Source organism: Physeter macrocephalus, chromosome 11, assembly GCF_002837175.3.
Source record: "Physeter macrocephalus isolate SW-GA chromosome 11, ASM283717v5, whole genome shotgun sequence".
NCBI lineage: Eukaryota > Metazoa > Chordata > Mammalia > Artiodactyla > Physeteridae > Physeter > Physeter macrocephalus.
In genome coordinates this window covers 140,897,837-140,923,352 of record NC_041224.1, presented here as the reverse complement: position 1 = coordinate 140,923,352, position 25,516 = coordinate 140,897,837, and the positions used below count along the sequence as shown (strand labels likewise).

Sequence of the window (25,516 nt, the reverse complement as noted above, 5' to 3'; positions counted from 1 at the left end):
GGTATCACCTCACACCGGTCAGAATGGCCATCATCAAAAAATCTACAAACAATAAATGCTGGAGGGGGTGTGGAGAAAAGGGAACCCTCTTGCACTGTTGGTGGGAATGTAAATTGATACAGCCACTATGGAGAACAGTATGGAGGTTCCTTAAAAAACTAAAAATAGAATTACCATATGATCCAGCAATCCCACTACTGGGCATATACCCAGAGAAAACCATAATTCAAAAAGACACACACGGGACTTCCCTGGTGGCACAGTGGTTAAGAATCCACCTGCCAATACAGGGGACACAGGTTCACACCCCGGTCTGGGAAGATCCCCCATGCCGCAGAGCAACTAAGCCCGTGCACCACAACTACGGAGCCTGAGCTCTAGAGCCCACGAGCCACAACTACTGAAGCCCATGTGCCTAGAGCCTGTGCTCCGCAACATGAAAAGCCACCGCAACGAGAAGCCCATGCACCACAATGAAGAGTAGCCCCCGCTCGCCACAATTAGAGAAAGCCAACGTGCAGCAGCGAAGACCCAACACAGCCAAAAATAAAAAAATATAAAGAAATAAAATTTATTTAAAAAAAAACACACACAGATGAACTGGTTTGCAAGGCAGAAATAGAGACACAGATGTAGAGAACAAACGTATAGACACCAAGGGGGGAAAGCGGGGGTGGGGGTGGTGAGATGAATTGGGAGATTGGGACTGACATATATACACTAATATGTTTAAAACAGATAACTAATAAGAACCTGCTGTATAAAAAAATAAAATTTTAAAAAAAAAAAAGAAAGTTGGTCCTACCAGAAATGTTTAGACAACATTAACAATACCTTGATAGAAGGATGTTGCAATTCTGAGCTCTCCGACCATCAATCACCGAAAGCTCTCTGACTTTAAGTTTGGAGCCCAATGTGTCATCAATGGCATCTGCTTCTTTCTATAAAGAGCATGAAAGAAATCCATCAAAGTCAAACAGGGACATTCCAACTTCAGATACACAGTTTTCCTTTATATTTGTTGTACACACACACACACACACACACACACACACACACACACACAGATGCAAAGCTGAGACGGTAAGCAGGGGAATGTATGGAGGTGGTGGAATTGAAACAAAGGCTAAAATCTAGTTGACAAAGGAAAATAAGAAAAGCTGACCACCCACATTTGAAAAAGCATTATTTGGAAGAACAAAGTGCTTCTAAGTTGAAGATGCATAAATTATCAATGAACGGTACCCTCCTTTTGTCCCCCAAATCCCGATGGAGAGCAGACAGAAGGACTGTCACTATGAATCAAGCTCAGCTGAAACGTGCCACTGCTGGTCCAGCCATTTACAGGGCCCATTCACCCCAGAACCATTTGCATCCTGAACACTCAGAAAGCTGAACAATAAAACCTCCCAAATGTCTTCATGTGCAACAGGAAGCTCCCAAGCCCAGATGGTACCTTTCATTACCCTGGAGTCTGATGGACAATGGGGAGGGCGCAGTCCAAGGCATTGGTTCGATTTACCTCAATTAACAATAAAATACTACTTGCACACTCTACTGCTGTACAGAGAGCTGTGAGCAATGAGGGCCAGTCATAATTTATGGTGGAAGAGGCATAAAACAATTATATATAAAATACTGTTTGAGTAAACTGGGCATCAAGGTGAAAACATAGATTGACTTGATAAATAGGAAGTTTGATTTTGTTAAAGGTCAGGATCAATTTAAAAAACAGATCATGCCATTTAAAAAATGAAAGAAGTGAAAGCAGATGTAGAGAATGGACGTGCAAGATTAGGACTGACATACGTGCACTGCCATGTGTTAAACAAATAGCTAGTGGGAACCTGCTGTATAACGCAGGGAGCTCAGCTCGGTGCCCTGTGGTGACCTAGATGGGCAGGATGGGGTCGCGGGGGCGGGGGGTGGTGGTGGAAGGCAGGTCCAAGGGAGGGGGGATGTGGGGATATATGTATATGTACAGCTAATTCACTTTGTTATACAGCAGAAGCTAACACAACATTGTAAAGCAACTATACTCCAATTTAAAAAATAAAAAAGATTAAAAAATAGGGAACTCTGGCCAAAAAAAAAAAAGTAAGGAAACCAAAGAGTTCTAGAACTGGATAACAGTTTAGGAAACAAAGACAACATGGAGTTTATAATAAGAGGCACCATGTGACCAAACTTTGTTTCGTATTGTGCTGAGATTTTAGGCATACCTCTCAATATTCAGTTAAGAGTTGAAACCCAATGTGAAATTAAGTAGGCATTGTATTACACTATCAGAAAAAAAAAAAAACCCAGGAAAACCAAGACATTTTGAGCTTTTAGTAAGCCAAGGAGTTACATTAAGCAAGGTGTGGGTTTTAGCTCACTTACCTGCTTGGAGTTACTGTTCACAAAGAAATCCTACAGCCATGGCAGAGGCATGGAAAAGGCAAATCAGATACATGCAGTTCAGAAATCACAGCAACCAATGGGGGAAGGTCAAGGAAATCAGTGACACAGGGTAAGAGATGATTTTATGCTGCCAGGAGCAGCAATGAGAGTTGATGAAGATGAGAGTCTGGCTGAGATACACTGAAGAGCAGGGTACTAAGCGTTCAGGGTAGAGAGAGAAGATGGCATGTGCTGTACACAATTTTCAAGTGGTGGCAAATCAAATTCAGAAACGAAAGGGCTTGAAACACCGCCAAAAGACTCAAAGCGGTGAAGGAACAAATCCTCTTCGAAAGGACCACTGGGCTCCATGTATTCAACATGAAGCAGATTTCACGGTTTTCCCTTGAAGCAGAAAATATCAATCAACTCTATCAACCTGAGGGAACTACTCCCACTGTCATGTGCTACCAGCAAAATATGCTTTTTTGAGGGGATGGAATAATCTCCTATCTTCTTGTGTTATTAGGAAGGATTAAGAACAGAAAAAAGACAAGTTCAACAATATAGGTCAGTAAAACCAACACTCAGTACTCCCCGAGAGTCCAAACAATGTCTGTGGGTGCTCTGGGTAGGTATGAGGAAAAAGACAGAACTTGCAATTAAGAGACAATAAGTGATTCATGTGCTGTGCAGCCATTGGTGGTCCTGTCCCCACTGCCTTGGGGCTGTTCATGCGTACAAGGTCAACAGCCTCTGTTGAAAATAGTTCATAGAAAAGACCTGGAGTGAAGAAGGGAAAGAGGAAGCAGTAATTGACATGTTATGAGAAAGTCACAGCTTTCTTTGCATATTTTTGCCGTGATGGCATGAATAAAGCTTCGGTGTGCAAAACACACCCCAGTTTTCGGGCCAACTACTTACACAATCAGCGTTTACTTAGCAGATTCCTTAAGGCCTCACTGGTCCCGGCAGCACTGCCAAGGCCAATTTTACACAGATGAGCTGTTTCACATCATTCTTGAATGGGAAACAAAATGTATCCTCCCTTTGCTCCACCCATACAAGGGGGGATTAGTTTTCTGGAATGGTGTTTAAAAAATAAAGTGGTAACCACATGAAACTTTTCTTTCCTCTGATGTTACAGTTTTCTTTTGTCCCTGTTGTAACTGTCAAGCTTTTTACCCTGAAACTCCTTAGCACTCTTTCCCTGTAACAGCAGTTTCTCCTTTCAAGGGCAGAAAAAACTTTGGTGAAGTGAACTCCATGAGGTCGTCTTATCTTACTTTTCTCTCTTAAAGAGACAAGTTGCAAGTTGAATTTAGACCCTGCTCTCCCTGTGTGGACTTCAAGGAAGAAACTTGTACGAAGGTGTCTGGCAACTCATTCTTCCTAAGTTCCCACTGGCTGGAAATTAATCTCTACTGTAGTGGTCTATGGAACCAGGCCACAAGCATTTACTAGGGATATGACTTGGGGCTCAGTTTCACTCTCTGTAAAATGAAGTAAACAACCGGATTTTTATTGTGAGTATTAAATGTGATATGCACATAAAGCACTTTGTACAGTACCTGTCACATATTTATGAGCTCCATACTTGGAAGCTATCACGCATTACAATTATTGTATCTTTCAAGCCAATGATCAAGTCCATTTTTTTGCCTATTGCCCTGCTTTTCAGTTGAGTTGAAGCACAGCTGGTCAAGATCTCCCACTTGTGTGTAACAGTTAATAGCTAAGTAATGTATCTTATCTTTTGAGAGGTGAGGATGAGGAATGCCATGTGAGAGTTAGGTTAATTGGAGATCTTGAGATTCCCCTATTTTAAGAGTCCTTTAATCATCACATTTTAAATAAAATCACAAAGCTTATTAGATGGGGAATGTTAAAAATATTGATGCTTCCAGGCCAATTTCAAATAAGTTAACATTCTTTTTGAAACTTTAAATTATTCACTAATTGGCTTGGGCCAAACATGACAGAATTGCCTACATTTGGCTCCACCTAACAGGATGTCTGATTTTTCCAGATGATTTTTGGTGTAGGGCTTAGGGTTTGAAAAATAAATAGGAAGTTGGGGCTTGCATTTTCAGGAGCCAGTGCTGATAAATTCCTATTGATAGGGTTTCACCATGAAATAATGACTCAACATTTCATAGACAATGACAACCTTTATATGGATGGATCTTAATCTTTTTGAGGTTGAGATCCCATTGTAAATCTGATAAAAGCTGGAGATCCCTCTCCAGAGAAATGCACTCACTAATATTTATATAAAACCCTGTATTTGATTAACTATTACCATGTTGTCCAGCTATATAGAACCTGAACGTTATACTTTGGTACTAAGAAAAATCACTATTTACAATTTTTATCTCCTGTCTTCATATGCCATGACTAAGGACAAAGCTTATTGAAATCAATGTCCTAAATCACATAATTTTTCAATGTAAAAACTAGATATACAGAATAACAAAAGATGTAAAAAGAATTAAAAAAGAAATTTCTTTGGCCATTCATAAAAATTCAGAAGATACCACTGACTATTCCAAATGGGACCCCAAGAATGACTTGTATATGACATGTTAGCGGAGAGTTGGATTCTGGAGCCTAGGATAGTTATCCTTTGTAACTATTTCAAAGCAGAGAGGCGTTGAAATGTTAAATCACGTGATGATAATAGGACCTATAAAGAAGGGGTGTCCCCAGGCAAAGAGTGGGGAAGAGGAATGGAGATAACCAGCTGTTCATTTGTTGCTACAGAGATATGTGTGCCTTTAGGTAAATGTAGTACCTTTAGTTCATTTTCTCTCTGCCCAAATTGCATGTATAGGGAGAATGAATTTATAACATCTTGAGATGAAAATTTCCCACAAAACAAATATGAGTGTTGTTTAATTGTAACTGAGATAGTACTACTATGCAATGTGCTACATTATGTATTAAAATAAGTCTCTTGTGGCTGGCCTAGAGATCATGTATAGTACAGTTTCAATGAGGAAAAGAGGTTCTGAGATTCAAGACATTGACTTTCAAATGAACTTTTGTAATGTGAGCAGGGGAATAACTGTATCCTATTAAATTCCATTTCATGTGGCACATAAGCTTACATAATCAGCTCTGCACACCTTTGATATCCACACTGGAAAAGAAAAAGAATCCTGAATAGAAATGATCTTGTTCTTAAAACTGGAGTTAAAGAAAATCCTTTACAAAGTCTAACCTTCATAATCAATAAAGCCATCAATAAGAACAAAGTGAAACTGAGAATTATGCCACTTGTACACCTGTCTGGACACTGAGTACATACTGAGCCATATTTTTATTATCTGTGACACAGGAATAATACTCACCTCAAAGAGTTGGTGTGAAGATTAAATGAACAAATAAGTATCAGTTCCTTGAAAACTAAAAATTAGGGTTGATGAGACTGGGGCTGTATATATTATATTCAGCACCAAAAATGTAATGGATACTTAATATTGATTATCATCTTTTAGTCTATATTCTGGATATTTGCAGATTTTCCTCATCTCTGCTTTTATACTATAAGCTGCATTATAGACCTGTGCAATAGTTTAACACATTTGTGTCCTTTGACATACTTTATATGCAAAGCAGACAGTAAAAATATCTGTTGTTTTTAATGATTCAATATTTCTCATATCAACAGGGCACATCTTGTGTGTGTGTGTACATTTACTTATATCAAATCTCTCCTGCATGTCATTAATCAGTGTTCACCTAAATTATACTAATCTGAAGCTTGAAAATTTTTTCAAAATCTTACTCTGTGTAGTGTTCCTGTTGCATGCACACAGACAATGGTATTCATGGGTTCTTTGCCTCTCTGAGAAATTTACTTGGCCACACAACTGGCTGAAATCCAGAGAGTTTGACCAGGGTTTTATAACTCTGGAGGGAAGAAAGAGGAGAAATCATTGAAAAAAAGGGTTCCTGGTATTCATTTGGGAGTAGAAAAGAGAGCAATTCAAGTGTAACAATAATTATATAGAGCATTGCCAAGACTAAAATGAAAATGCATAGGTCTTGACGTTGCCATTAGTTACGAGACTAGGGGACACAATGACAGGTACCCCGTTTCCTTTAGTCTATCCTATGTGTTCCTACTAGTCTGTCTTCATCTTTCGATTTTCTATCTCTCAACATTCAATAAATTCAATGGAATGGCCCAAATTACCTTCATTTGGGAAACACCTTTTTTTTTTTTTTTTTTTTTTTTCAGTGGCCATGGCTCATGGGCCCAGCCGCTCCGCGGCATGTGGGATCTTCCCGGACCGGGGCACGAACCCGTGTCCCCTGCATCGGCAGGTGGACTCTCAACAACTGCGCCACCAGGGAAGCCCTGGGAAACACCTTTATGGTTTAAAAATTCTCATCTCACCGTTCTTACACCAAGAGGGGAGACATACTTGAGTCAAGCCGAGCGGGTGTGCTGAAATTTTTCTCCAGGAAGCACTACTGCAAATGTCACAAATGATTCTACTTACCAGTCTACTGCTTAGTGTTAAGTGCAACCGAAATGTTCTGGTTTATCCTGACTGGCATGGCTACTGATTATTTAAACAGCAATTGGTTGCTAGGAGACAATTACCCAATTGCTAGGCTTTCTGCAACGCTGTCTCCTGGAGCTCTTGAGAACTGTCCACATATTTGTCCCAGAGCATTTTGGCAGCATCCTTCTGCACCTTCTGCTGAAAGCCAGTTAATTATGAGTCTTGTAAACGTGGGTCTTTAACCATCTGCCTTCATAATAAATGTAACCCACAAGCTCAGACTTGAATAGCATCATTTGGAATAACTGCTGTATTCTCTTCCTTTTATTTACTTCTCTAAGTTCCCAAACCTTCATCTTAGGCAACTAGAATGGACCAGTATTAGTGACTGAAACTGAAGTAGGAAATCAGCAGGATGTGTAATTAGGTCAGAAGATTATTTGAATCTACCAGGAAACTGGCTAAAATGTCCTACTTCATGTTAAGGCCCAGAGGAAACTTTTGTGGGACAGGAGAGAGAGGAGGCCTGTTGTGGCCATTCAGGAATGAATCTGGTCTGAGTACCTGCCATACAAGAGCTCTCAACACATCTTTTGTTTGTCCCCTGAAAGATAAGGTATCTTGCGTTCAACTGGACAACGTCTCCTTTTTCTTCATTTTCCTTTATTTGGCATTTATGACATTGTACAAGTTTGCTGTCATACTTTTGGGGGGGTCCCAGCTGAGTGCTCCTATCTTACAGTCATACTGCCATGGCAGGTAACCACCTGCATTTTTGTACTTTATTAAAATAGCATTAAGGGCACTGCAGAGAAATATTCTCTTACTTAAGGGAAAATATTCTGGCTAAAAGATGTACTACTTTTTCTTTTCAATTTTAGTTGCATCAAAGGCCATTTTGAAAAAGAAAACCCTCAGTTGTTTTTTCTCCCCAGCCTCAGTCCATCTTCTCCCTTGGTGCTTGGCAGTTCTGTTCTGAGACACTCTTTCTTGGGAACCAAGCCAAGCCTAAGCAGACTAGGAAGTCTGCTGCTTGTCTGAGGATGCTCCACCCTGGGAATGATTCACACGGGAGTTAAGGGCTTCCCAGCAAAACCCAAGGAAAGCCTCTGCACAGATGCCTGGCATCTACCTGTTCCTGTTCCTTAAGACACACTCTGCTCTCATCATTTCTCTCCCTCAGTCACCCTTTGAACTTTTCTCCTTACACTCTGAGACTTTTTCCCTCCCAGACCTCTGACTGACTGTTGACAACCCCACTCCACCCCTTCCTTGTTCTTCTGAGACTCTCTGTACCAAGACACTTTGCTGTGAACTCTACTAAGATGCCCTCTAGAGGGGTGAGTGGTACCGCACAGATGTGACCAAGCTCACAAAGTAACGCTGACTACTTGGCCAGGTTAGCAAGCACCAAATCAAACTGCATGTTCTCATACTATCACGTTGCTCACTTTTCAGAAGCTCCTCGGGTCCAATTTGTTCCACTGCCATTCCCACACTTGCTCAGCCTTCACAGCTCCACTTCTGAGTCGATCATGTTCAGGACAGAGCAAAAACTTCTTTCTAGGTTCTATCTAGCTGCCAACTTATAGTCATTTACCAACCCCTATACTTCAAAAGGTTCCATTTATTTCAAATAAGCAGTCCACTTCTGATAATAACCGTTTGAGATATAAATATTATAACTAAAATAGCTTCAGAAACAAACACTGTGGGGTGACACTACAAGTTAGGTAACTCTCCTACTATTTTCCCCTGGTGGCCCCTTTGACTAAGCACAAGTGACAATAAGATACAGAGCTCCTTCCACCAGCGGAGACGGTGTTGTGGAAAGACACCAGAGCATGAAGCTCCCTAACAAGGAGCTTGTATACCTTCAACATGTACACATACATGCGCGCGCGCATGCGCGCGCGCACACGCACGCACACACACACACACTGACAGGAACCTAAACGCACATGCAGACCCACATGCCATGCTGTTTGCAGGAACATAATAGGCTAGACCAAACAGCCTAGAATTAAGACGCCTATCATATCATGGTTATGGCAGATGGCCCAGGGATCATGCACAAGAACATGACTCCTTAATTATTTTAGCATCTGGAGGGCACATGCTCTTACCTGCTGTCTTTGGTAAGCAGAGAAAGTTCTTTCCAGGTCTTCAAGATCTAGAACTTTGAAGACTTTTGTATCATCAATTTCGGTCCACACTGTTCCTTCCAGTTTGTTCTGCAAACATCAAGTTAAGAAGTGCTGGGGTTTATAGTTAGACACTAAAAGAACAGATATAGTTATTTTTAACAAAATGCTGCTATCCCAAAATTTTCACTCTACCGGATGCTCAGAATGAGCTGGCTTCAAAAATCGGGTCACTTGTTTCAGAAGCTTTATCACTTGAATATCTGAGCTAGTGAGAATCCTGAGTCCACACTAGGAAATGATATCACTGGACAGCCAGGGCAGCCCGGTCAGAGACAACACAGTGGGCTGCCAGTGCTATCCGTTAGAGGAAAAGTTGGAACAAATGGCTCACCTCAGGCAGCTTAGACCAGTTGAAGGATTTCAGGGCGTTCGTGGGCTGAGGAATGTTCTTCTTCTTGAGTGCCAGACCCAGGGGGGCACCAGGAGGTGGCATGACTCCTCCCAAGGGAGGAGGCCCTGGGGGAGGAGGGGGCCCCCCTGGGGGGAGGGGAGGGGGTGGAGGAGGAAGCACTCCACCAGGCAGAGGCGGTGGCGGTGGGGGAGGGAGGAGAGGCCCGGGCACAGAGGAAGGAAAGGGCCCCCCGGGGGCTCCAGGCGAGGCTCCACCGGGGAGTGAAGCGCAGACGGCCCTCTGAAAAATAAAAATAGGAAAAGAGGAGATGTACAGAAGAAGTAAATCCACTGGATGATTTTTAGGGTCTGAAACTTTGCCTAACATGTGTATTATGGAGAAATTCACACATCTGAGAATGTGGGCTTAAAGGTGCAGTAAGTTGAGTGGCCTCGTGTGCGACACTCTAGTGCTCGTGTGCAAAGGGCTCACGTGTCTCTCACTTCTGGTACCGTCCTCCAGTTTGGTTTTCATGAAATCAGTTTTCATGTTAAGAAGCTAATGTGATTTCCTGGCTCTTGTGAGAGGACCTGTATTGGAGAACAAACGCACACCTCCAACCACCTCTGCTAACGTACACGGTAAGCAGAGGGGACGGGTCGCACAACCACCGTGATGGGTCAGGAGACGGTTCAGGCTGGGCTGCCCCCAGCAGAGCCGTGTACTTAAGGATGGGGGCCCTGGGAGAAGGAGGCCTCGGCAGCCGCCCAGCAGTGGGAGGCCCAGCCCGGGGCCCGTGAGCTCACCCTGCTGAGCTCGTGCAGCTGGGCCGTGAGGTCCGCCACCTGCTGCTTCACTTGCTTGTGCTCAGTGGTCTCCTTTTCAAGTTTCTCTTTCATTTTATTCAAGGTCTGCATCATCTCTTCCTTCTCCTGGGTCTTGGCATCGCATTCTCGCTCTTTCTTTTCCAATTTCTGTTGTAACTCATTGTGCTCTACACATGAAAACAACTGGACGTGAAAACGGTGAACTCTTCAAAGCTGAAGCATTTTCTCTAAACAGAAGATCGACTGAGGGTGATTGTGAGGCTCTTTATTAGGTAAATATCATTCCTCTTCTCCATCAAAGGGAGCAACTCACGGGCTCAATGGTGCTCGTGCTTGGAGAGGGGGCTTCAGATGAACAACTTTATCAACAACGCTCTGTAAGAGGCTGAAGAGGCCCTCCAGTCACAGTTGCAAAGATGGAACACAGGCGTGAGCAACTATTTGTGGAGGTGAATGGTGCCTGCTTGGTATTTAATTCAGAATCCTGTCCTAGAAATGGCCCTTTAGTCACACTAGGGAAAATGATATTAACAGGGCCTCTTTTTACAACTTAGAAATGAGAACTAGACAAGTCCAGTGTTCATTAGCTGGGTTTGCTGGCTCAGGTCCCCCTAGCAGAGGGGCTGAAAGGGAGGATCCTGTCCTGGGAGGAAGTGCTGCTGCCAGACCCAGGGTTTGTCCCAGTGTAGAGCCATTGCTCCCAATCTCAGAGGGCCCCTTGGACTTGAAGTGTTTTATGCGCTGGCAAACAATGATTAACACTTGCGAAAGCAAATGTTATCATCTCAGCATTAAACACCTTAACGGCAGCAGTACCTGCCAAGCATGAGAATCACGATAATACGAGGAGAAAAATATCAGCTCTCAGCTGTAGTGGCACTCACTCCCCCAATCCCGCTATAACGGAACAAGGCATCCCACTGAGCATAATGCTTACTTAGGTTGCCAACACGCCTGCTGACTCGAGCACTTACAGGAGTAATACTCTTTGGAAAAGAGGACTAATGAAGTTTAGCCTGCAGATTTTCATTTCAAATACTTGGCCCCAATCCCTAGTCTTTTTATACCAATAAACCCACTAGAGATAGAACCTACTGGGGCAGAGCTACACAGAATTGGTCTCTATTTCTGAGTTTGATAACATTTAAATTCTTGCTTTCTCTGTCTTTTACTTTCTCTCTTCTGAGTTCTCCAAAATCAGAGTTTGCAGAGAAGGGTTCAAGTCACTAAAATCCTTGGATTTTACCAGCCTTGGAGTTTACCAGCCTTGGAGTTAAGATAACCGTCAACCCGCTTCTACCACTCTGTGGATGCTTCCCTGACTTCTTCAGCGACATCTAAAAACTACCCCACTGCATCCCACTTTCCTTCTTCTATCTCCGTTTCATTCCTCTTTGACAATGTAAGACCTGACTTCCTATTGTCGGTCATTAGCCTTTGACAAATCTGGCCAAGCCTCAGAACCACCTGAGAGATTTTGACATTTCAGGACTCACAGACCACATTCCAGGGAGTCTGTTCTATAGAACAGATCAGGGGCAGGGCTTAGGAACCTGTGGTTTTCAAATGCTCCTTAGAGGATTCTGATAAAGTGCCCGGTATGGGAAGCTCCAGCCTAAAGGATTATCTCCACAAATGGTCTCCATTTGCTAAGCTTTTATTCAGTACTTCCTGGGTATGCGGCACTACAGAGAATTCTCCCCAGATATTCTCCACCTTTCAGGTCCATAGAACTTCCTGTCTCGTCATAGCCTCCACCCTCTGAGAAATTCATCAACAGGTACCCTATTTAATAGAACTTTGCTACTTGACACTTCCAGAGAAGAATTAATTTTACCGACAATATCTCCTTTTTTGTACTCTATGCATGACCTCACTTTAAACCATACTATTCCTCTAGCTGATCTCGGCCATTTCCTCTTGTACCACCTCAACTGCCTAAATGCTACAAAACTTTCTACCATTTACTAGGCAGCTAATAAATGCCCGGTACTATGCTAAAGTCCTAATATTTGTCATTTACTCTTCACAACAACCCTGTGAGTTAGATGTAATCTTCACTTTGCACAGGCAAAGACTGGAGGGGTAAAGGACATGACTTAGCCTACCCACACAGTCAGTCAGGGGCAGAGCTGAGACCCAGGCCCAGAGTCCAGTACCGTGCCTGCCCCATGCAGCCATTCAGTACATACCCACTGCATGAAGGACTGAAATGACTCCAAAGCTTATGTCCTAAGTACTCTCTTCAACTTGCAAACCTGAGTCTCCATGCTCTAGGGTATATCCCTAGAGTACCACTCATTGACCATCTTCTCGGGTATAATTCTCTCTTCACCCTAACTTGTTGTCAGTGTCTCTATTCTTTCTATAGAAGTTTCTGGAATTAATTTATAAAAATATATGTGCAACTTCACTTATTTGAGACCTATCTGAATTCATACGAGGAACCCATAATATAACAGAACTTCATATTCGGTATTTTCTGGTATCAGTGGTGAGCCTGCTTTTCTGCTCAATGGACAAAACGTGATAAGAGGAAAGGAAATGCTTCAGCATCTCTTGGACCATCTTTTCAACACACTGAATACTATGATGAGTGCTACTGTATGTCACTGGCTGTGACTGAGTCACTTGGACAGGGAAAAGGAAGTCAGTTAACCAGCAAAGTGAAAGAGTAGTGGCCAGGAGAATGACTCTTTTCTCAAAGGGTCCAACTTTAATTTGCTAATATTTTGAAGGAGGGGAAGAGTTATACTTATTCTGTGAGTGGTCTGGCATGGTGACAGGCACAAATGATCCGCCCAAGTCGTTTGATGCTGAGTGTTGATATCAAAGACATACTGAGATACTCACCAATGGCTGGTCTGTTAACGTTTCATAACATGTACATCTCCAATGGTCAGTGATTTTCTGCATGATTTCTCTTTTTATAACTGGTGCCAATTTAAGGTCACGTGGAGAATTGGGCTGCTGAAACCCAGTTGTCTGTGCTTCTCTTTTAAAATTCTGGGTAATCCCTGGTGTCCCTGATTATAGTTCTTAAAATCTAGTGTGCTTTAAAGAGCAGTTATGGGGAAGACTGGGATGAACGGTAGTTAAGAAAATTTGAATTAATGAATATTGAACAGTAAATGCTTCAAAAAATGAACGGTGGTTTAGAAAATTTGAATTAATGAACATTGAACAGCAAATGCTTCAAAAAATGATTATAATGAAAGGATAAAATATTTGGGAATCAACATGACAACTAAGATAGTCTGATTCAAGAAAAACCAGGCATAATGCCCTGAAAACATGGGAGAGGGGAAAGGCTGTTTATACACCAAAGTCAATGAGAAGCATCAATGCAAATTTCTAAAATATACAGTAAGGAGAGTTGTCCAATAACCAGTAACATGACCTCTTCTCTTGTCAGGACCTCATCATTTACCTTTTCTCATTTTTTCTGCTTGTTCTTTCCACTGCTTAACTTCATTTTCATTAACCAACCTGTATAATAGTTAAAGGAGCATTCATTACAAAAAGCGTAAAAGGCCCACTGCTAAATGCATGCTCTCTAGGTAGAAAAATTGTTTAATGCAGAGAAAGTCCTCAGCATGCTTGAAACCCACTTTAAACCCAGATGTTACATACATATATTACATTTATACATATAGGAACTCATATCTGACCTCTAGAACATTTCAATTCTCCCAGCTGCTATTCTGAAGAAGGATAATACAAATGTCTTATATTGGTGCTATTATCTCAAGGGTAGCAAAAATAAGAAGAAACTTACATCCGTACGACATTTTTAATATTAAAGTTTTCCAAGGGCGTGGAGTCAGGGTCCTGACCTTTGTCATTCTGAATAACTATTTGCTGTATAATTCTATCTAGGAGTAGCCAGTACTGAACGGTGTTGCCACTTCTCTTGTCTAAAAAAGAAAAGAACAGTGGAGATACTTCAACTGGTTTCAAAACTTGAACAAATATTTTTCAACAGTGGTCACCCGCCAGAGCCACAAAACCAGACAGATGTTTACAACCCTTCCCAACGTTTCTGGAATTCTGACACACGATGATCATTTACGTGATTGAGAGGCACTTTCTACCCCCTTCTAAATGTGTTGTAAGGCATATATTTATTTTAAAAATCAAAGCGAGTTATAATTCATTTCATTTTGAGAACTTCACAACACGCCTTAAGCCGTGCAGAGACACACTGGGCTGTCACAAAACTAAGGTTTGGAATCCCTGGTGTGCACCCAACCTAAGCCACACTGTTCAGAAGACAGAGCCCTTTGGATGATGTCCAAACATTCACAAACACACGCGTTAAGTCACAAACACACTCACAAGGCATTTGGAGGCAGTGGTGCAGGATGGACATGAAGTGAGGGTAAGCTTCACTGTGGGTCAGCCTCTTCCTGGTCAGCTCAAACATCTGAGTAGCACTTTTTGTGTCTATGTGAACCTGTTTCATAAGAAAAAGAAATCTAAGTCAAACATCCAATTTCTTCAATTCCTGCAAGGTAAGGCAAGCAATTCCAAGGCAAATAGAAGCTAATCCTGCCACTTAGATAGCAAAACAGAAATCTGACTTTGCTCTTAGGTTACATGTCATCTCTATGACACACATTACAACAGGGACATTCGTGAGCTGCTGACTCAAATTAGAATAATTGTAAGCGCACATACCAGTTCAAATCTTTTGGCAAATTCTAGTTCATCCTCATTTCGGAGCATTTCAAAAAAATCTAAATGCCTGAAAGACAATTAAAGAAAAGCTATTAAAAGTTGAACATGCTACAAACACAGGCACGTAGGAATCAGGACATAAATACGAAGGGCTTTCCTAAAATTTCAGAGATATCTCCAAAAGAAGTACGACAACAAAATTTGAATGCCTTCTCTTAACTATGTTCTAAGGAAAAAAGACATCATCTGACTGAAATGAGATCACTACAAGGGACAAATCTGAAAGCCTAGGATGCGCAGCACATAGAAGACAATTCATGAAAGTTTATCAAATCCAAACACAACCAAATCCAGATTCTACTCATGGAATCTCTTTATGGAAAAACAAGCCCATATAACTAACTTGACTGATCACTGAATTAAAGATTACAAAAGAAATGTTCATGCCTTTCACTTATTCATTCAAATACTTATTGAGCCCCTATTATTGACTGGGGAATGATAAGTTCTGTGAAGACAAATCCAACTGCATAAAGGGGATAGAGAATGATGGGAGGTGAGGTGAGGTGAAGAGTATGAACACAGTGGCTGGAAAAGGTCTCTGCATGGGAAAAAGCGATTTGGACATCTGTGGGAAGATCTTTTAATGCTGAGGAAATAGCAGGTGCAAAGGCCCTGAGGCAAGTGTATTTTGACATGTTTATAGACTATCAAGGAGAAAAGCATGGTGGAGTGTGTGAATGAAGGAGAAGCATGGTAGAAGGAAAGATCTGAAAGCTGGTAGATATGTTAGAAATCGTAAAATGACTGCAGACAAGAGCAAATGAACAGGAAAGTGAAAATTAACATTCATAGAATGTCTATCAAAGGTGTCATGTGATTCCACGTTTTATAGTCAGCTTTCATAACAGCCCTGCAGAATAGTGTTATCATCATCATCACTATTTATTTACGTATAAAAACAGTTAAGGTTCAGAAAAATTGAGTAACTTGACCAGAACACGTAGCAGGTAAGCGGCAGGACTAGGATATGGATTCAAGTCTAATGCCAAAGCCTACACTAAGTTCTCTACACAAGTGCTGCTTCTTTCATCGAGAAAGTCTTACTATAAAAACATTATTACCTAGTCTAACATTTTGGTACAAGTTCCTTAGGTCACAAGTAGTTCATAGACTGGCACTACACACATGGAAAACAGATGAACTATCTCATAATAGTGTGACTTACCTATCTAATGTTGAATTTTCATGTTCCCTTAATTTATCTATTACAGGTTGAATTCCCAACATCAGAAATTCATAGCGAAGATGAAGTCTAAAGTCCAAACTTTCCTGAAAGTAAAAGGGTGATGGAATACATTTTTAAGCTCTTTAGACTACATACACAGTTGGTAATCTTTTTAAAAAAATTATTCTTTAATAATATATGTTTTAAATTGTGGTACAGAAGGCTCTTACCACTCCTGCGCCTTGGCTTAGCACTGCATTGATGAAGGACATGATGGCCGTCTTGAGACTCACTTCATCTCGATACCGCCCCGTGCTTTTATCCAAGTCATTAATTAACGTCTACCAAGGATACAGATGTAAAAACAAAAGGACTCAATAGTTACTAACCTTACACTCATTTTATTAATTTTTTAATACTCAGAAGTTAATTTTTAAAAGCTTGTGTTTAGTCAGAATTACATTGATCCATAGAAAGCTACCTTTTTTTCCTTAAGATTAGTCCTAAAAACTACTTTCAAAATTCTTACATCATATATGTTTAAATATACATGTATACAAAGTACAAAAGACTGTGCTTCGTTAACTCTGCTTACTTTTTATATTTGAGTATAAACAATGTGGTGACATAATCTCACTGTTTATATTGATCCTAAATCAAGACTGGCAACCCATACAATTTTCAGGGAACACCCATTTAGTGGATCGAAAAGTGTTTTATATAACGTGTAGGAAGCAGGGCTACATTTTTAAGTTCAGTACAATAGTCTCCCCTTATTCACAGGGGATATGTTCCAGCATCCCCAGTGGATGCCTGAAACCATGGATAGTACTGAACCCTATATATACTTCTATATAGACTATGTTTTTCCTACATTAATGGCTGGGTGTTGTATACAGTGTGGGTATCTAGAGAAAGGGATGATTCACATCCTGGGAGGTACTGAGCAGGATGGCACGAGATTTCATCATGTTACTCAGAACAGCTGCACAATTTAAAGCTTATGAATTGTTTATTTCTGGAATTTTCCATTTAATATTTTTTAACCGCAATTGACCTCGGGTAATCACACTGTGGAAAGCAAAGCTGCAGTTAAGGTGGGGGACTACTGTAAATCCACAACCCCAGATTGGTCAACTACAGAAAGAACATTCTACTCTCTACCTAAGAAGAAGGAAATGCTTGAAGTCCCATCGTGAATGCTCACCACAGAGGGAAATCTCAAGTTAACATTCCCCCTTCGGGGCCATGAAAGGCACTGGTCTGAAGGCAGGAATGAAGAAGTGGCAAGGAAGCACCCACCTGAAAGCGGGTTCTCTCGCTGGCGTACTTCTGGTAGTGCAGCATGGCCTGCAGAACCTTCTTGTGGCCCCCGGGAACCAGGCACACAGCGCCCAAGATTTCCAGCACAGCCACCTTTGTCTTAATGTTCTCTGTGCTCAGACTCTGAGCAATTACATTAATACTCTCAGAATGAGCCAGGACGTGAGCCCGACCTTGAGAGTTGTTCATTAGTGCCTTTATACATCCAATGAGAGAGGTATGTATTCGAGACTCCGAAGTCTCGTAGTCCATGGTCTTTAGAAAGTTGAGAATACATGACAGGCCGTCCAAGTCAATGAATCGGGTTACAAACCTGTCACGAGGAGAAGGTTAAAATGTATCAGACTTAAGTCTTTTGGGAATATTTTAATAGCCCTTAACAGAAAAGTTTAGGGGGCTGGTGGGCAGGAGAAAGTAAGAAGATGTAGTTCCTAAAGTACCCAAAGGCTTACATGAAGTCTTCTTAATTGGAGGCCTCCTCCTTGGCCCAGACCCAATGGTCAGGTCTAACCAGAAGTGAAAAAAATCTCCGTTTGAGTTAAAAAGATCTTAACCGATATGAATAAACAATTAAGAGATCTTATAACCACAGAAAACCAGGAACAAGAAGACATTCAGAATATTCACCTTAGGTTAAAGTCATCTGCTGATCCTGTGTTATGATAGCATCCAGTCCCCATGCATGTTTTAAGTGTTGACCACTGACCCAGGCACACCCCATACCAATGAAAGTCAAAGAGCGTCCTTAAACTCCAGGATATTTACTTGCCAAACAAATGATAATCTATCTCCTTAGTTTTATAGCAAAAACCTTCTTTTGTATGGCATGCTATATGGAATCCCAATATATAAAACAAATAAAAGCAATACTTTATTACTGTACATTAATTTTTTGGATATTTATAGCACTTATTTACTGTAAAGTCAATCAATGAGACTAATTCACAATACACATCTGTAGGTTAAGCCTTTGAAAAGTTCAGAAGTAACATAACCTGTTGATGTGACTACTCCAGAAATTTCCAAACTGATTTAGCCTTGGATAACCATTAACATCTGAGAATGCAGAACACGCATACAGAGGGAAACACTGATCTCGTTAGGATAGACTAGAAAACTTCTGATATACAACTGTATATGATTTTTGAGGAATCAGTACATTTTTTCTTAGCATTTTATAGTCAAACATAGGGAATTTTATTTCCCAGCTATTTCATCCAACCACATCACCCAGACCTAGCCAAGCTTCATTCATAGCATTAGTGCTGATGAAATGCACCTGTAAGCACCCCCATATCCCACCAAACCTTAGAGGATTAATGGAAAATGAAGGTGTGGGAGGCACACAGTAGAAGCTGATTGCTCATCCACTTCTTTTACAACCATTTTATTGAGATATATAACTCACATGCCATAAAATTCATACTTTCAAATGTGCAATTCAGTGATTTTTAATATATTCACAGAGTTGTGCAACCATGGTCACTATCTGATTTTAGAACACTTTAATTATCCCCAAAAGACCATTTTCCTCTCTCCCTAACCCCAGGCAACCACTTATCTTTCTGTCTCTATGGATTGGACTTTTCTGGATATTTCATATAAATGGAATCAAACAATACGTGGTCCCTTGTGTCTGGCTTCTTTCGCTTTGCATAAATATTTTCAAGGCTCATCCATGTTGTAGCATGTATCAGTACTCCATTCCTTTTTAGGGTTGAAAAATATTCTGTTTTATGGATATGTCACACTTTATGTATCAATTCATCAGTTCATAGAATTTAGGTGTTTCCAGTTTCTGGCTATTATAAATAATGCTAATATTTGCACACAAGGTTTTAGGGACATGTTTTCATTTCCCTTGGGCTATATATCGAGAAGTAGAATTGTTGGGTCATATGGCAACACTATGTTTAATATTCTGCGGAAATGTCCAACTGTTTTCCAAAATGGCTGCACCATTTTACATTCCCCCCAGCAATGAATGAGGGTTACAATCTCTCTACATCTCCATCAACACTTATTAGTTTCTGCCTTTTTGTATTTTAGCCGCCTTCATGGATATCTGCATATCTTTTAACTGAAGAAAATCAATTTATTGAATGTTCAATGATTAAAGTATTTCATCCACAGTTCAATTACACGTTTTTAATTTAAGACTTCCTCAAGAGTTTGGCTATTGCAGAAAAATAAAGAAGAAAGGAAGGGAAAAAACAAGGGAAGAAGAAAGTAGAAAAGAAGAAAAAGAAAAGAGACAAGTAGTACACGCTACCCAGCATAAAAATTACCTCATTGGTTTCGTCCTTAGTGCTGTCTTCAAACTCTCTATAGTTTTACTTCTTTCTTCTTCCTCTTCCTTCTCTAAAGCCAGCAGAGATTTTCTCTATGCAAAGAAAACTAAAGTTACTTCTTCAATTTTTGTTATAATTATAGTACAAGCAAGACAAGCCCATAGATTATATGCTATCACTTTTAATACAAATAATCAATAATAATATGACCAAGATTTACTACAAGCCAAAATGTAGACCAAAAGAACCAAGAATTCCACAAATTCATTCTCTGTACTACAAGTTAGTTCTTTTGAATTTAAATAAAGTTTTAAGAAAATGTTGAGAAATCTTAGTAGAGATTAAGTTGTCCAAACACTTGTGTAACTATTCTATACACTCTGATGAAGATATTACTGTTTATATTTGATAGAAAGAAGATTAGACCTATAGTTAAATACAAAAATCTGATAATTAAAGTTAACATTATCACACTACCAAAGAGAGGCAGGCAGCAATCTTCCCATGCTATCTCTTCCATTTCTCAGTCAAAAAGATTTTTTAATCTTAAAAAAAAAAAGTGTAATTTTTTACATTTTTTGTTACATCCAATTATTTTTTAAGAGGAACGATTAAATTGGACCTGAGGCAAAGATAGACAATTCCTTTGGAGTAAATGCTTAAGTTTTGGAAATGATTCAATGTCATTTGGAAATCAGGATATGGAATGTATGGGTATGTGTGTGTGTGTGTGTGTGTGTATGTGTGTGTGTGTGTGAGTGTGTGTGTGTGTGTGTGTGTGTACGTGCCCGTGTGTGTTTTCCCTACCCAGGGATCTACTAGAGCAGTGCTTCTCAAACTTTAATGTGGATACGAATTGCCTGGGGATCTTGTTAAAATTCAGGTCCTGATATGGCATGTCTGCGGTGAAGCCTAAGATGCTGCACTTCTGACGGGTTTCCACGTGACGCTGATGCTGCAGTCTGTGGACGTCACTTCCAAGAGCAAGGCCCTAAGGAAGCAGATCTCTGTTGATATCATAAAGTTATGAATGCTAGTAAGGTTCATAGACTTGTTAAAAGTCTTTTCCATTCCTTTTATGCCATGATCACCTAAATGTACTAAAACTATCGCCAAGTCTTATGGCCCCAGGTGCTTCCACCCACGGAGCCACAGGTCCCTTGCCTTCCTCCTACTCTTAACATGTGCTTGTCCAGTCTCAGACTTTTTACTTGTTACCCATTCTGATACAATGCACGGTTGGGAAACAGACTGGGGTACAGAAAAAAACATCTAGCTCTTATCCATGTGTCTCAATGGTCCAGTCTCTCCCCTTCTTTCAGGTCCACACATCATCAAGGGGTGACTTTACTTAATTTTTTTCAAGTTAACAGTACAAGCATTAAGTAACTAAATGCTAACTAAAACCTAAATTTGACTCCACACTTAGGAGGGTGAAGCCCAAAGCAAACATATATCAGTATCATTTATGGCAAGTGAAATAAAAATCAGTAAAATCTTGTTTTATAAACTTGAATTGTTTCTGCTAAAGCTGCCCTCTTGCTGGTGATGCGCCCGGACAGCTGTCACCAGAGGATGGTAGGGGAAGAGGCTGCGTGCAGAAATAGCCAATGAATTTCTTCACAGCTCCGTGAGACCCATATCCTGGAAAATTTAGCACAAATCCAGCCAAGTACATTTAATCTCCTGTGGCACAGCTGAACTTGTTCAGACTCTTAAGCAATCACTTTGAATCTGCAGCCCAGAATCAAGACTTTTATGAACATCACTTCTTGTTCCTAAGCTTAGTCACCCAAACCTCCCAAATTAAAACTACACAAGTTTCTTATTGTGGTTCATTACTACTAAATAAAGATACACATATTTATCCTTTTAACAGTCTTGGAGAGGGTGTAACCTCTAAATAAAGGCAGACTACATTAAGATTCTCCCTAGCAGAGTTAGGAGATTTATGAAAAGTCAAGAAATTTAAATTGGAATTTCCTTCCCGAATATAAGGACTATTACTTTCCTCTCAAAACAGAAGACAGTATACTCTTTTCTGTGTGTAGTACAATGAGAATTGAATCTAAGATTGTTTATTGTATTGAGAAAGTCGAGGTTATGGAGATGAACCTGACATTCTAATGTGACTTTCCGAAATAAAATAATTTATGTGGAGTCTCAAGTTTTCAAGCTTCACATTTACGGAGAAGTCTAAATTTGCAGCTTTTCGACAGAAAAGGGGATCTGCCTACATTTCTGAAGATGGCTGCTAGGCCAAACATCCAGTATGCACCTTGCCATACACTGGACTGGCTTGTGGCGGCCTCCTTGGGTGCTCTATGCACTTACTAAATCCCTGTTCACATGAGGAGTGGGCAAAGGACGAAGTGCATCCCGGCAGAGGATCTTCCAGTCAACGCTGCTAAGGTTTACACTGGAACACGCAGGGCCGAGAGAGATGCGCAAACCAGGCACAGAAATCATTCCTGGTATGGAGTCTGGAACTAAGCTCCTGTTTGAAATATCTCATTGGTGTGAAATCAATAAGCCAACCCGCTAAGCACACTGAACTTCACCTCACATCCTTGCTCCCTGAGACTGCACGCAGAAGCCACACACCAAGAAAGCCCAGGTCCCTCTGGAACACGCACTCTTTTATTATATTGTTTTTCACTCTTGAAAAGCCAGCAGATCACTCAGGGGTCCTTTAAGGAACAAAGCATTCTTGTTACGAAGCTTCCGTAAAGTAACTGAACTTGTTCCACAAAGGGCTTCACAGACCAGTAAGCGCTGCGGTTCTCGACCTGGACTGCTTATCAGACTCTCGAGATGCCTGTCCCACCTCAGAAAAGCTGGGGGTGGAGGTGGGGGTGGGATTACCAGGCCTCTTTCACGTGCCAAAGGATTTAAAAAACTGAGTTAGTGAGAGGCAAACTGGAAAGGAGTCTTTGAGCTTAGGCTGATAGGTTTAAATTCCAGCTCTACCACTTCCAAATGAGATGACCTTGGGCAAGGTAACCTTTCTCTGAGTCTCAGACTCCTTATCTATAAATAGCACTTAGAGCATAGGGTGCTTGTAAGGATTTAGAACAGCATGTAAAGTGCCTGTTACATGAGGCACACTCAACAGCAGTAGCCGCTACTGATGCTGAAGACAGTGGATGATGACAATGTGGATAAACCGCCCTTCGACAATTCCCAAAGCAGACAGCCAAAGAGCTTAGCTGCCAGGCCAGGAAAGGATTTGGAGGAATCATGTGCCTTTCCCGTCCCCAGGGATAATGTCTTAGGATTTCTGCAGTGTGCTGTCAGGAATTCTCCAGAGAGATTGGCTAGCACTATGGGAGGATGTGGTGGCCACAGAGAGGGTGAAAAAAACAGAAAACTCAGCATAGGGTTTCTGGTCTCATCAGGCCTCCTTGCTCCTTTACAGATGCAGGAGTGGTGAGGCCTCATTATTTCATCACCTGTTGTAATGCCTTCTACCCTTAACCCTGGAAAGATGCTGGCTCTCTCCTTCAAGGAGCATTAGAAAGCTTTGTGAGGTGTTAAACCCATAAAGAAGAGCAAAGTGACAATTTAAAAGCCTGGAAATGATACTCTTAGAGAGGGCTTTCGATTAGGAAGCAAATATAATTAAAATGTAGATGACTCATGAATGTAGCAAAAGGCTGTCCAAGGAGCTAGATGAAGGAGAAGGGAGGCTCTTGAAGAAGTGCCACATACCAGCACATCACGCACCCTCTAGTGCAGGAAACGAGTCAGGCTGACTCCGGAAAAGGCATGGAGTAAGTCACTAAAGGACAAATTAACCTAACTGTCCCAGAATTTGAAGAAAGGGAAAATCCATATTATTTAGTACTTCTTCATTGGTAGAAGTGAATTCATTAACAAAGGAGCAACTTCCCTTGTTAGATATCAAATAAGGCTGACTTAATTAGAAAGAGAGACAGCCTGCCTGACAGCTTTCTTTTACCCTAACAGCCAAGAACAAGAATTCAGAAAATAGGGACTTCCCCGGTGGCTCAGTGGTTAAGAATCCACCTGCCAATGCAGGGGACACAGGTTTGATCCCTGGTCTGGGAAGATCCCACGTGCCGCGGAGTCACTAAGCCTGTGCGCCACAACTATTGAGCCTGCGCTCTAGAGCCCGCGAGCCACAAACACTGAAGCCCGCGCTCCACAATTGCTGAAGCCCGCACGCCTAGAGCCTGTGCTCTGCAACAAGAGAAGCCACCGCAATGAGAAGCCTACGCACCACAACGAAGAGTAGCTCCCGCTCACCACAACTAGAGAAAGCTGGCGTGCAGCAATGAAGGCCCAACACAGCCAAAAATAAATAAATTTTTTAAAAAAATTCAGAAAATAACCTTTATGTGCAGGAATTGTAAATGACTCTATATTATAATTGCTTCAGCGGATGTAGAAAAATCCCTGATGGTTATCACAAGCCTCATGTTCTGATAACATATTCATACAAATGCTGAGATCACCCTTTTCTCATCTTTGCTGTTGTACACAACAGCATATAAGGATTTGGTGGTTATTTTCTGTTCTTTTCTGCTGTGCTTTTAGAGAAATCCTTGGGGCAAAAGCTTATGCAGTTTCTTCTATAATTTATACAGCCCTGTTTACCATGGTGCTAATTATTCATCATGTGACAGCAGAAGAAGCATCTTCAAAGAAAAAGCTAGAAAAGAGGAAGTTACTAAAAGTCAAGGCCTCTGAAAATTTAGCAAAAGTGTGAATGATTCACATATAGTAGTCAGTTTTTAACTGTTGCAGCAGCAGCAAAATATTAAGACAATCTAGAATGTTTGTTCTAAGTGATAAGAAATGAATTCTCCACAAGGGCTCTGTGGATGGCAGGAAAAGGAGAGGTAGAGAAAGTATTATGGAAGCTATCATCTGCTTGAATATAATAAACTCAAAGTTGAGCCTAACAGATTAACTCTTAAAACCGTTAAGTGTGTCCACGGAGGCAAAGACTGCTCTCCTGTGAGCAGCCTCCAATTTTTATCAATGTGAACAAGATTTAGGCTATTAAGGCTCAAATGTTGACGACATGTTTTCTGCTGTGTATTTTTGCTGGATCGACAGATGCCCCTCAAGCAGCTCAAAACTCTGACATCACAGAGACATCCATGTGATCAGAATGCATTATCTTAGACATTGAGAATGCATTTTCATCAATTACTGAACCAAAAATCCACATACTGAAGATTTCCCAAGGATATCTCAGCATTATCATTATTACGCCTTTCCATTAAACCACGTATTCCTGAAATATTTTCTTATTTGTACGAGTAAAAGAGTACCTTCGTACCCTGTAAGATCAAGAACCCAGGAACTAAGTCCTCCATTAAAAAAAAAAAAAAAGAAAAAAAAAGATGGATGAGAACAGTGAAGGGATAGTTTCATTGTACTATTCTTAAATGGTATTAACTTTTAGAATGGTGCTGCCCTATCAAAGTTCCAAATGATTGGTAGGAACAATTGCAAGTTAAAGTTGAACAGAGGCCAGATTTATGATTACATTTCCTCTAATAACATTAAACTCATTTATATTTTAGTATGTGATTTTATTTAAAACATACTGGAAAAAAATCATTTTGCCAAATACCACTCCTGCCTCCCCTTTCTCCCCAGCACTGAGCGTTTGGAATGGAGTTTGGAAAGATAATGACATTTGGTAGTTCTTACTCAAGTGAATACTTATTGTGCAACTGTGTGCTTTGTACTAAA

The 25,516-nt window shown here is 40.8% G+C and overlaps 1 protein-coding gene across 5 annotated transcripts in view; it reads right to left on the bottom strand.

The window, feature by feature from the left end:
* DAAM1 (dishevelled associated activator of morphogenesis 1) overlaps positions 1 to 25,516 on the bottom strand; it is a 183,267-nt gene that overhangs the window by 49,580 nt on the left and 108,171 nt on the right. For 4 of the 5 annotated variants that reach the window (XM_028495960.2, XM_055088477.1, XM_055088478.1 and 1 more), the window contains 13 exons: positions 19,784 to 19,878; positions 17,475 to 17,808; positions 16,403 to 16,513; positions 16,173 to 16,276; positions 14,945 to 15,011; positions 14,603 to 14,720; positions 14,043 to 14,181; positions 13,695 to 13,753; positions 10,244 to 10,431; positions 9,438 to 9,737; positions 9,026 to 9,133; positions 2,383 to 2,412; positions 835 to 941 (listed from right to left, as the gene is read on the bottom strand). In XM_028495960.2, the coding sequence (XP_028351761.1) occupies positions 835 to 941; positions 2,383 to 2,412; positions 9,026 to 9,133; positions 9,438 to 9,737; positions 10,244 to 10,431; positions 13,695 to 13,753; positions 14,043 to 14,181; positions 14,603 to 14,720; positions 14,945 to 15,011; positions 16,173 to 16,276; positions 16,403 to 16,513; positions 17,475 to 17,808; positions 19,784 to 19,878 (1,760 nt within the window). The remainder of the gene's footprint in view (positions 1 to 834; positions 942 to 2,382; positions 2,413 to 9,025; positions 9,134 to 9,437; positions 9,738 to 10,243; positions 10,432 to 13,694; positions 13,754 to 14,042; positions 14,182 to 14,602; positions 14,721 to 14,944; positions 15,012 to 16,172; positions 16,277 to 16,402; positions 16,514 to 17,474; positions 17,809 to 19,783; positions 19,879 to 25,516) is intronic. The other variant, XM_024133636.3, reaches the window with a different exon arrangement.